At 65.0% G+C, this 12,418-nt stretch overlaps 1 protein-coding gene across 1 annotated transcript in view; it reads right to left on the reverse strand.

The window, feature by feature from the left end:
• PFAS (phosphoribosylformylglycinamidine synthase) overlaps window positions 1–12,418 on the reverse strand; it is a 29,702-nt gene that overhangs the window by 14,187 nt on the left and 3,097 nt on the right. Inside the window, exons 5-17 of the mRNA XM_068406621.1 lie at window positions 12,107–12,293; window positions 10,568–10,673; window positions 9,384–9,524; window positions 8,302–8,426; window positions 8,097–8,225; window positions 6,522–6,653; window positions 5,205–5,333; window positions 4,362–4,435; window positions 4,124–4,280; window positions 3,289–3,350; window positions 2,505–2,666; window positions 1,350–1,463; window positions 532–663 (exon numbers count right to left, since the gene is read on the reverse strand). Of these exons, the coding sequence (XP_068262722.1) occupies window positions 532–663; window positions 1,350–1,463; window positions 2,505–2,666; window positions 3,289–3,350; window positions 4,124–4,280; window positions 4,362–4,435; window positions 5,205–5,333; window positions 6,522–6,653; window positions 8,097–8,225; window positions 8,302–8,426; window positions 9,384–9,524; window positions 10,568–10,673; window positions 12,107–12,293 (1,650 nt within the window). The remainder of the gene's footprint in view (window positions 1–531; window positions 664–1,349; window positions 1,464–2,504; window positions 2,667–3,288; window positions 3,351–4,123; window positions 4,281–4,361; window positions 4,436–5,204; window positions 5,334–6,521; window positions 6,654–8,096; window positions 8,226–8,301; window positions 8,427–9,383; window positions 9,525–10,567; window positions 10,674–12,106; window positions 12,294–12,418) is intronic.

Consider the following 12,418-nt stretch of genomic DNA (forward strand, 5'->3'; position numbering starts at 1 on the left):
GACAGCAGCGTCAGTGGGGGGACACGGGCTGGGAGGTGGCCACGGGGACACATCATGGAGGGACATGGATGGGACACGTGTGGGACATGGACACTGGGAGGAGCAGCTGGGACATGGAGGGGGATTGGGGACATGGAGAGGGGTGGGTGACACGGAAGGTACTGGTGGCACAGAGGGGATCGAGGACATGGAGGGGACCATGGCCACCACGTGGGTTGGTGACATGGAGGGGACTGGTGACACAAGGGGACAGAGGACATGGAGTGGACCATGGCCACCAAGAGGGGTTAGGAGACATGGAGTGGACCATGGCCACCAAGTGGGTTGGTGACACAGAAGGGATTGGTGACACAAGGGGACTGGGGACATGGAGGGGACTGTGGCCACCAAGTGGGTTGGGGACACGGAAGGGATTGGTGACATGGAGGGGACCACGGCCACCACAGATGCAGGCACAGGGGTGCTGGGTGGCCCAGAGGGGCCCATGGCCGGGGTTGGGGACGCCGGGTGACACGGAGGGGACACGGGTACCTTGTTGGTGAGGTAGCGCTTGCTGGCCACCGCCGGGAGCCGCAGGACCCGCTCCAGCGCCTGCCGCACCGTCAGCCCCGGGGGCAGGGCCAGCGGGCGCAGGGTGGGGGCCACCCGCTGCAGCACGAACTCCTGGGGGGGAACGAGGGGATGGAGGTTCCATCACCATGGGTGTCTTCATCCCCATTGGGTGGCCCCATTCCCAACTGGGAAGTCCCGATCCTCATTGGGTGGTCTCCATCACCATGGGGGGGCTTCATCCCCATTGGGTGGCCCCATTGGGTGGTCTCCATCATCATGGAGGTCTCCACTCCCATTGGGTGGTCCCCACCATCATGGAGGTCTCCACCCCTGTTGGGTGTCCCCGTTCCCAACTGGGGGGTCCCCATCCACACTGGGTGGTCCCCATCATCATGGTGGTCCCTCTCCCCATTGCGTGTCCCCATTGGGGGGGGTCTCCATCATCATGGAGGTCTCCAACCCCATTGGGGGGGGTCTCCATCATCATGGAGGTCCCCATTGCCATTGGGTGTCCCCATTGGGTGGTCTCCATCATCATGGTGGCCCCCACCCCCAATGGGTGTCCCCATTCCCAACTGGGGTGTCCCCAACCCCATTGGGGGGTCTCCATCATCACAGTGGTCCCCACCCCCATTGGGTGTCCCCATTGGGTGGTCCCCACCATCATGGAGGTCCCCATCCCCATTGGGTGTCCCCATTCCCAACTGGGCCATCCCCATCCCTCATGGGGGGGGTCCCCAACACCCCAGGTGACACCCTGGGGTGACCACAGTGGGTGCCCCCAGGGGTCCCCTCACCTTGCGGGGCATCTTGCCCAGCACCCACTGGAGCTCCAGGTTGACGGGGGTGGGCAGCCCCTCATGGGACCCCCCCTCGGGCACCGGCGCCTCCAGGTCATCCACCAGCATGATCTGGGGTGGGGGGGGGGGGGTCAGTGGGACCGGGGCGTCCCCAAATTGCCCCCAGGACCCTTCCTGCCCCCAGGGACCCCAAGGGACCCCAGGGACCCCCAAAAGCCACCCCAAGGTCCCTGTTGTGTCCTTCAAGCTCCCCAGGTCCCTCCAGGCCCCCGTGTCCTGGCCCCGGGGCCCAACATCCCCCCATGTCCCCCACGTCCCCATGTCCCCCATGTCCCACATCCCACGTCCCATGTCCCCATGTCCCCCATCCCCACATGTCCCATGTCCCCCATGTCCCACGTCCCCACACCCCATGTCCCATGTCCCATGTCCCCACGGTGTCCCCCATGTCTCTGCATCCCTATATCACATGTCCCTACATCCCCACATCCCATGTCCCCCATGTCCACATGTCCCCACATCCCATGTCCCCATGTCCCCATGTCCCCACGTCCCCATGGTGTCCTCCATGTCCCTGCATCCCTGTGTCACATGGTCCCATGTCCCCACATCCCACGTCCCCACATCCCATGTCCCATGTCCCCACGCCCCCACGGTGTCCCCCATATCCCTGCATCTCTATGTCCTATGTCCCCACATCCCACGTCCCCTTGTCCCCCATGTCCCACATCCCCACATCCCATGTCTCATGTCCCCACGTCCCATGTCCCCACATCCCCATGGTGTCCCCCATGTCCCAGCATCCCTGTGTCACATGGTCCCACATCCCCACATCCCATGTCCCCACATCTCATGTCCCCACATCCCCACATCCCATCTCCCCACATCCCATCTCCCCTCGCCCCATGTCCCCATGTCCCCATGGTGTCCCCCATGTCCCTCCATCCCTATGTCCCATGTCCCCACATCCCACGTCCCCATGTCCCCCATGTCCCACATCCCCACATCCCATGTCCCCACATCCCCATGGTGCCACCCATGTCTCTGCATCCCTATGTCCCACGTGCCCCCACATCCCACATCCCCACGTCCCCCCACCCCATCTCCCCACAGTGTCCCCACGGTGTCCCCCCCCGCCCCGCGCCCCCTTACCCGCCCGTCCCCGGTGACGGTCCCCACCACGCAGAGGGGACAGCGCTCGCGGGTGGCCAGGCGCCGCAGCAGCCCCAGCCCCGGCGGCCGCACCAGCAGCGCGTTGGACTCCTGGTACTCGGCGCCCCACAGCTCCAGCACGCTCAGCGTCGGGTCCCCCAGCTGCCACCGGCCGTGTCACCGCGGCCGGGGGGCACCGGGGGGGACGGGGGGAACCAGGGGAACAGGGGACACCAGGGGACAGGGGGAATCAAGGGGACAAGGGGCACCAGGGGGACACAGGACACCAGGGGGACAAGAAGAACCAAGGGGACAGGGGACACCAGGGGGACAGGGGACACCAGTGGCACCAGGGAGACAGGGGGTACTGGGGGCACAAGGGGCACCAGGGGGACAGGGGACACAAAGGGGACAGGGGGCACCAGTGGGACAGAGGAACCAAGGGGACAAGTGGCACTGGGGTGACAAGGGACACCGGGTGGTACTGGGGGGGAACTGGGGGGACAAGGGGACGGGGGGTCCTGGGGGGGGACAGGGGGAACCAAGGGGACAAGAGGCACCAGTGGTACCAGGGGGACAGGGGACACCAGTGACACCAGGGGGACAGGGGGCACTGAGAGCACAGGGGGCACTGGGGGACAGAGGGTGGGTGGTCCCATGGGTGGGGTGTCCCATGGGGGTGGGTGTCCCATGGGTGAGGGTGCCATGGGTAGGGATCCTGTGGGTGGGGGGGTGCCATGGGTGGGTGTCCCATGGGTGGGGGTCCCATGGCGGGGGCGGGCACCTGGAAGCGGCTGGCGTAGATGACGGCCCCCGCCGGCTCGCTGAGCTCCTTCAGCACATTCCCTGGGGACAGCGGGGACATGGGGACACCCCCATGACACCCCGTGTCCCCCCATGTCCTCCCATATCCCCCCATGTCCCCCCACGTCCCCATGTCCCCACATCCCCCATGTCCCCCCATGTCCCCATGTCCCCCATGTCCCCACATCCCCCCATGTCCCCCACGTCCCCATGTCCCCCCGTGTCCCCCCATGTCCCCACATCCCCGTGTCCCCATCCCGATGTCCCCATGACCCCCCATGTCCCCACATCCCCCATGTCCCCCCGTGTCCCCCCACATCCCCCACGTTCCCATGTCCCCCTGTCCCCGTACCGTTGCCCCCCACCCCCTGGTCATGGATGCTGCAGATGGGGTTGTTGTCCCCCCATGTCCCCCACATCCCCCCACATCCCCATGTCCCCCCATGTCCCCCCATGTCCCCATGTCCCCCCATGTCCCCTCATGTCCTCCATGTCCCTGTCCCCCCATACCGTTGCCCCCCGCCCCCTGGTCGTGGATGCTGCAGATGGGGTTGTTGTCCCCCCATGTCCCCATGTCCCCATGTCCCCCCATGTCCCCTCGTGTCCCCCATGTCCCCTCGTGTCCCCCGTGTCCCCCATGTCCCCGTCCCCCCGTACCGTTGCCCCCTGCCCCCTGGTCCTGGATGCTGCAGATGGGGTTGTTGTCCCCCCACGTCCCCCACGTCCCCCATATCCCCCCACATCCCCATGTCCTCCCATGACCCCCCATGTCCCCCGTGTCCCCTCATGTCCCCCATGTCCCCGTCCCCCCGTACCATTGCCCCCCGCCCCCTGGTCGTGGATGCTGCAGATGGGGTTCCCCCCCCCGCTCTCGATGCACCCCCGCAGCACCCGGTTCATCTTCTGCTCCATCTCGGCGTCCCCCCGCTGCACCGCCCCCGCGTCCCGCTCCTCCGCGTTGTCCCCCTGCACCTGGGGGGGGGGACACTGTGGGGACACCTGGGCACCCCCCAACACCCCCCCCCACCCTAAGGAACCCCCCCCACCCTTTACCTGGATGGAGGAGGCGGCGCCCCCCCCCACACCGATGCGGTACACGGGGCCCCCCACCTTCACCACCAGCATCCCTGGGAGGGGGGACATGGGGGGGACACGGGGGGGGACACGGAGGGGGGACATGGGTGAGACTCCCCCCAAAAAAAATCCCCCCTCTTGAGGAGCTTGAGGGGTTGGGGGGGGGATTTGGGGGTCCCGGGGGTGAAAAAGAGGGGGTGGGGGGGGATTTGGGGTCCCAAGGGTGAAAAAGGGGGGGTGGGGGGTGATTTGGGGGTGTCAGGGGGGGCTTGGGGGGGATTTGTGGGTCCCAGGGGTGAAAAAGGGGGGGTGGGGGGGGGATTTGAGGGTGACAGGGGTGAGGGAGGGGGAGGGGGGGGATTGGGGGGTGTCAGGGGGGGTTGGGGGTGTTGGGGGGGGTTGAGGGGGGTTGGGGGGGATTGGGGGTGTCAGGGGGGGTTTGGGGGGGATTTGGGGGTCCCAGGGGTGATGGGGGGGATGGGGGGGGATTGGGGGTGTCAGGGGGAAGTTGGGGGGAATTTGGGGGTCCCGGGGGGGATTGGGGGGGTCCCATGAGGGTGTTGTGGGTCTCAGGGGGATTTGGGGGTCCCAAGGGGGGTTTTGGGGGTCCCAGGGGGGGTTTGGGGGTCCCAGGGGGGTATTGGGTGTCCCAGGGGGTTTTGGGGGTCCCATGAGGGTGTTGGGAGTCCCGGGGGGGGGTTTGGGTGCCCCAGGGGGTATTGGAGGTCCCGGGGGGGGTTTGGGGGTCCCATGAGGTTGTTGGGGGTCCTGGGGGGGTTTGGGTGACCCCAGGGAGGTTTGGGTGCCCCCGGGGGGTCTCACCGGGCTCGGGGGGCTCCTTGCGGACGTGCTCGTCCTCGATGGCGCCGATGCCCCCGCTGAACATGATGGGTTTGATCCACTCCCGCCGCTGCCCCCCCGGCAGCACCTGCCCGAAGGAGCGGGCAAAGCCTGGGGACACCCAACCGTGTCACCTCCCCATGTCACCCCAGAGCCACCCCGAGGGGTGCCACAACATCCCCAAGGGTCCCCAAGACCGTGGAGGTCTTTGAGTGTCATTGGAAAGTCCCCAAATGTCCTTGGGGTCCCCAATGCCGTAGGGTGTGCCCAAGGGTCCCCAAGACCACAGAAGACCTTGAGCAACTCTGAAGGGTCCCCAGATGTCCCCAAGGGGTCCCCAGGGCTGTAGGGTGTCACTGAGGGTCCCCAAGGGTCCCCAAGACCGTGGAGGTCTTTGAGTGTCATTGGAAAGTCCCCAAATGTCCTTGGGGTCCCCAATGCCATAGGGTGTCTCCAAGGGTCCCCAAGACCACAGAAGACCTTGAGCACCCCTGAAGGGTCCCCAGATGTCCCCAAGGGGTCCCTAGGGCTGTAGGGTGTCCCTGAGGGTCCCCAAGACCGTGGAGGTCTTTGAGTGTCATCGAATGGTCACCAAATATCCTTGGGGTCCCCAAGGCCACAGGGTGTCTCCAAGGGTCCCCAAGACCACAGAAGTCCTTGAGCACCCCTGAAGGGTCCCCAGATGTCCCCAAGGGGTCCCCAGGGCTGTAGGGTGTCACTGAGGGTCCCCAGGGGTCCCCAAGACCGTGGAGGTCTTTGAGTGTCATTGGAAAGTCCCCAAATGTCCTTGGGGTCCCCGAGGCCATAGCGTGTCTCCAAGGGTCGCCAAGACCACAGAGGTCTTTGAGTGTCCCTGAAGGGTCCCCAGAAGTCCCCAAAGGGTCCCTAGGGCTGTAGGGTGTCCCTGAAGGGTCCCCAGATGTCCCCAAAGGGTCCCTAGGGCTGTAAGGTGTCCCTGAGGGTCCCCAAGACCATGGAAAACTTTAAGTGCCATTGGAAGGTCCCCAAATATCCTTGGGGTCCCCAAGGCCACAGGGTGTCTCCAAGAGTCCCCAAGACCACAGAAGTCCTTGAAGGTCCCCAGACGTCCCCAAGGGGTCCCCAAGGTCATAGGGTGTCCCTAAGGGTCCCCAGGGGTCCCCAAGGGGTCCCCAAGGCCATAAGGTGTCCCTAAGGGTCCCCAAGGCCAATGGGCGTCTCCAAGGGTCCCCAAGACCACAGAAGTCCTTGAGCACCCCTGAAGGTCCCCAGATGTCCCCAAGGGGTCCCCAGGTGTCCCCGGGGCGGGTCCCCGCTCACCGGCCAACACGGGCTCCCCGAACTTGTTGCCGTAGTCGCTGGCGCCGTCGCTGGCCCCGATGGCCACCTCCAGGGGGCGGGCGAAGGACGTGGGGTACGGCTGCGCCCCGTCCTCCCAGGGCAGCTCGTAACCTGGGGGGGGGGCGGGTCCCAAGGGTGGGGGGGGGACACCCAGGTATGGGTGGGAGTCCCAAGGGTGGAACTTGGGGGGTCCCAAGGGTGGGGGGACCTCAGATTTGGGGGGACAAGGGGAGTTTTGGGGGGTCCTGGGGGGGGTATAGGGGGGTCCCAGGGGTATTTGGGGGGTCCTGGGGGGGGGTATAAGGGGGTCTCAGGGGTATTGGGGGTCCTGGGGGGGGTATAGGGGGTCCTGGGGGGGGGTATAGGGGGTCTCAAGGGTATTGGGGGTCCTGGGGGGGGGCATAGGGGGGTCTCAGGGGTATTGGGGGTCCTGGGGAGGTATAGGGGGGTTTCAGGGGTATTGGGGGGTCCTGGTGGGGTATAGGGGGCTCTCAGGGGTATTTGGGGTCCTGGGGGGGGGTATTTGGGGGTCCTGGGGGGGTATAGGGAGGTCTCAGGGGTATTGGGGGGTCCTGGTGGGGTATAGGGGGCTCTCAGGGGTATTTGGGGTCCTGGGGGGGGGTATTGGGGGGTCCTGGGGGGGTATAGGGGGGTCTCAGGGGTATTGGGGGGTCCTGGTGGGGTATAGGGGGCTCTCAGGGGTATTTGGGGTCCTGGGGGGGGGTATTGGGGGGTCCTGGGGGGGTATAGGGGGGTCTCAGGGGTATTGGGGGTCCTGGGGGGGTATAGGGGGGTCTCAGGGGTATTGCGGGTCCTGGGGGGGTACATGGGGGTCTCAGGGGTATTGGGGGTATTGGGGGGGGTATAGGGGGGTCTCAGGGGTATTGGGGGGTCCTGGGGGGGGGTATTGGGGGGTCCTGGGGGGGGGGTATAGGGGGGTCTCAGGGGTATTGGGGGGTCCTGGGGGGGTATAGGCGGGTCTCAGGGGTATTGGGGGTATTGGGGGGGGTATAGGGGGGTCTCAGGGGTATTGGGGGTCCTGGGGGGGGGTATTGGGGGGTCCTGGGGGGGTATAGGGGGGTCTCAGGGGTATTGGGGGTCCTGGGGGGGTACATGGGGGTCTCAGGGGTATTGGGGGGGGTATAGGGGGGTCTCGGGGGTATAGGGGGGTCTCAGGGGTATTGGGGGTCCTGGGGGGGTATAGGCGGGTCTCAGGGGTATTGGGGGTCCTGGGGGGGTATAGGCGGGTCTCAGGGGTATTGGGGGTATTGGGGAGGGTATAGGGGGGTCCCAGGGGTACTGGGGGTCCTGGGGGGGTATAGGGGGGTCCCAGGCGTGCTAGGGGGGGTCCGAGGGTCTTTGGGTGCCCCCCAGGGGGGTCCCAGGGGTGCTGGGGGGGTCCCAGGGGTATTTGGGGTCCTGTGTGGGTTTAGGGGGGTCCCAGGGGTATCAGGGGGGTCCGAGGGTCTTTGGGTGCCCCCCGGGGGGGTCCCGGGGTCTTTGGGTGCCCCCCGGGGGGGTCCGAGGGTCTCTGGGTGCCCCCCGGGCTCTCACCGGGCAGCAGCAGGTTGCCGAAGCTGTACCCGGCGGTGCCGGCGATGACGTGGGCGCCGCGGCCGGTGCACTGGACGTCCCGGATGCGCCCGCCGGTGCCCGTGGTGGCACCGCTGAAGGGGGCCACGGCTGGGGGGGGGCAAGTTAGGCCACGCCCACTTCCCAGGCCACGCCCACTCCTCAGGCCACGCCCCCACCCACCCACCCGTGGGGAAGTTGTGGGTCTCGGCGGTGAAGATGACGTGGCGGATGGTTGTCCTCTTCTCGAAGGGGCTCGGCTCGGCCGGGTGCTGGGGCCACAGCGCCGTCACCGGCACCCCCCGGATGGCGCTGAGGGGACAGGGGACGCGTCACCCACCGGCGGGAGCCATGATGGGTCCCCAAACCTCCATGGCGTCATCACCCATGGTGATGGGACACCTCAACCTTCACGTCATCACCACCTATGGGTGATGGATCTGCCCAACCTTCATGTCATCACCACCCATGGGTGATGGGACTGGCCAACCTTCATGCCATCATCACCCATGGGTGATGGGACACCTCAACCTTCACGTCATCACCACCCATGGGTGATGGAACTGCCCAACCTCCACGTCATCATCGCCCATGGGTGATGGATCTGCCCAACCTTCATGCCATCATCACCCATGGGTGATGGGACTCCTCAACCTTGAAGCCAACATCACCCATGGGTGATGGGACTCCTCAGCCTTGAAGCCAACATCACCCATGGGTGATGGGACACCTCAACCTTGAAGCCATCATTGCCCATGGGTGATGGGACCCCTCAACCTTGAAGTCATCATCACCTATGGGTGATGGGGTCTCCAAATCTCCATGTCGTCATCACCCATGGGTGATAGAACTGCCCAACCTTCACGTCATCACCACCCATGGGTGATAGAACTGCCCCACTTTCACGTCATCATCACCCATGGATGACGGGACACCTCAACCTTAAAGCTATCATCACCCATGGGTGACGGATCTGCCCCACCTTCATGTCATCACCACCCATGGGTGATGAAACCACCAAACTCCATTCCATGGGCACCCACGGGTGACGGGATCCTCCCAGTCTACGTGCCACAGTCACCAATGGGTGAAGGGATCCCCCAGTGTCCATGCGATGGTCACCCATGGGTGATGGGACCATCGAACCTCCATGCCATTATCACCCACGGGTGATGGGACGCCCCCAACCTCCATGCCGTGGTCACCCATGGGTGACAGCCACCCCAGGGACCCCCAGCCTTGATACCAGGGGGCACCCATGGGTCCCACCTGCTGTTGTCCGAGAACTTGATGACATTGTTGGGGTTGCTGGAGCTCTGGGTTCCCATGATGCTCTGGAAGAGCGACTGCGGCTTCTCCTGCCTGTCCACCACCAGCCGCCCCTTGAAGAACCAGTGGCGGCTGTGCTCACTGGGGACACGGGGACACGGTCACTGGGGGCAGGGTCAGCAGGGGGGGACAGGGACATGGGGGGGTGTCATCAATGGAGGACACGGGACATGGCCATGGGGAAGGCATCAATGGGGACATGGGGACATGGCCATGGTGGGTGGGGTCAATGGGGACATGGGGACATGGCCATGGGGGGGCCTCAATGGGGACATGGCCATGGGGGTAGGGGTCAATGAGGGACATGGTCATGGTGGGTGGGGTCAATGGGGGACCTGGCCATGGGGGGGAATCAATGGGGATATGGGGACATGGGGACATGGGGACATGGCCATGGGGGGATGGCATCAATGGGGACATGGGGACATGGTCATGGTGGGTGGGGTCAATGGGGACATGGTCATGAGGGGGCATCAATGGAGGACATGGTCATGGCGGGATGGCATCAATGGGGACATGGGGACGTGGCCATGGGAGGGGGCATCAATGAGGGGCATGGGGACATGGTCATGGTGGGTGGGGTCAACGGGGACATGGGGACATGGCCATGGTGGGTGGGGTCAATGGGGGACTTGGGGACATGGTCATGGTGGGTGGGGGTCAATGAGGGACATGGTCATGGGGGGGCATCAATAGGGACATGTGGACATGGCCATGGTGGGGCATGAATGGGGGACAGGGGGACATGGTCATGGGGGTGGGGTCAATGGGGGAAATGGGGACATGGCTATGGTGCGTGGGGTCAATGGGGACATGGGGATATGGTCATGGTGGGTGGGGTCAATGGGGGACATGGCCATGGGGGGGGGCATCATTGGGGACATGGGGACATGGCCATGGGGGTAGGAGTCAATGAGGGATATGGGGACATGGTCATGGTGGGTGGGGTCAATGAGGGACATGGGGACATGGTCATGGGGGTAGGGGTCAATGGGGACATGGTCATGGGGGGGCATCAGTGGGGACATGGGGACATGGCCATGCTGGGTGGGGGTCAATGGGGACATGGGGACATGGCCATGGGGTCAGGGGTCAACGGGGGCCGTGGTAGCCTCCAGGGGCACCTGTTGGACTGGGCCAGGTCGAAGCACTCCACCGAGGTGGGGTTGCGCCCGGCGGCGCGGAAGAGGCGGGTGTAGTACTGCACGTCCCAGGGGTCGAAGGCCAGCCCTGGGGGACACCGCTGTCCCCAAGGGGCCCCAGGGACACCCCGGCGTCCCTCCTCCCCTCCTAACCCCACCCCACAGCCCCTCAGGTGCCTCAACCCACACCCGCAGGGACAACGTGTCCCCACAAGTCTTTGTCCCCAAGTGGCCCCACATCCTCCATGGCCCCTTGTCCCCACACCCCATGGCCCCATGTCCCTTGTCCACATGTCCCCTTGTCCCCACGCCCCTGTGTTCCATGTCCCCATGTCACCCTTATCTCCATGTCCCCAAGCCCTCCCTTGGCCCAATGTCCTCCATGTCCCCAAGCACCATGTCCCCCATGTCCCCATGTCCCCTTGTCCCCAAGTGCTCTCACATCTCCCCCATGTCCCATGTCCTCATGTCCCCTTGTCCCATGTCCTCCATGTTCTCATGTCCCATGTCCTCCATGGCCCCATGTCCTCATATCCCCATGTCCCATGTCCTCCATGTCCCCATGTCCCACGTCCTTCATGTCTCCATGTCCCCATGTCCCCCATATTCCCATGTTCCATGTCCTCCATGTCCTGTCCTCCATGTCCCCTTGTCCCTAACTGCTCTCACATCCCCCCATGTCCCCATGTCCCATGTCCTCCATGTCCTCCAAGTTCTCATCTCCCACGTCCCCCACGTCCCCATGTCCCCATGTCCCATATGTCCCATGTCCCCATGTCCTCCATGTCCTTCATGTCCCATGTCCTCCATGTCCCATGTCCTCCATGTCCCCACATCCCATGTCCCCATGTCCCATGTCCTCCATGCCCCATGTCCTCCAAGCTTTCAACTCCCACGTCCCCCATGTCCCCACATCTCCATGTCCCATGTCTCCATGTCCCATGTCCTTCATGTCCCCACGTCCCCATGTCCCATGTCCTCCATGTCCCATGTCCCCTTGTCCCCAAGTACTCTCACATCCCCCCATGTCCCCATGTCCTCCTCCATTTCCCCATATCCCATGTCCTCCATGTCCCATGTCCCATGTCCTCCATGTCCCATGTCCTCCAAGTTCTCCCATGTCCTCCATGTCCCCACATCCCCATGTTCCATGTCCTCATGTCCCATGTCCTCCATGTCCCCATGTCCCCTTGTCCCCAAGTACTCTCACATCCCCCCATGTCCCATCTCCCCCATGTCCCCATGTCCCATCTCCCCCATGTCCCCATGTCCCATGTCCTCCATGTCCCATGTCCTCCAAGTTCTCAACTCCCATGTCCCCCATATCCCCACATCCCCATGTCCCATGTCCCCAAGTGCTCTCACATCCCCCCATGTCCCCATGTCCCACATCCTCCATGTCCCCCATGTCCCCACATCCCATGTCCCCGTGTCCCATGTCCCCATGTCCCATGTCCCCATCCCCACCATGTCCCCATGTCCCCCCGTGTCCCCCGTCCCCCACCCCGGTGTCCTCCTCACCCAGCTCCCGATCCGCCTCCTCCAGAGCCTCAGGGCCACCTTGCAGGACGTCGACGGTGGTGACGGGGACGGGACGCACGGGGACCTCGAAGGTGGCCAGCGGCTCGGGGTAGAGCTGCTCCGTCATGGGGTCCCGCAGCGCCCGCCCCAGCCGCGCCGCCGCCCCCGCCGGGGGCTGGCCCTCGAACTGGGGAGGGGACACAGGGGACACCCCATGTCACCCCCTGGCCTGGCGGGGACCCTCCGTGAGAGACAAGGGGACAACAGGACCCCTGGGACTGGGGGGACACTGGGATGGGGCCAGGGAGGACA

Source organism: Nyctibius grandis, chromosome 8 (genome assembly GCF_013368605.1).
Source record: "Nyctibius grandis isolate bNycGra1 chromosome 8, bNycGra1.pri, whole genome shotgun sequence".
Classification (NCBI taxonomy): Eukaryota; Metazoa; Chordata; class Aves; order Nyctibiiformes; family Nyctibiidae; genus Nyctibius; species Nyctibius grandis.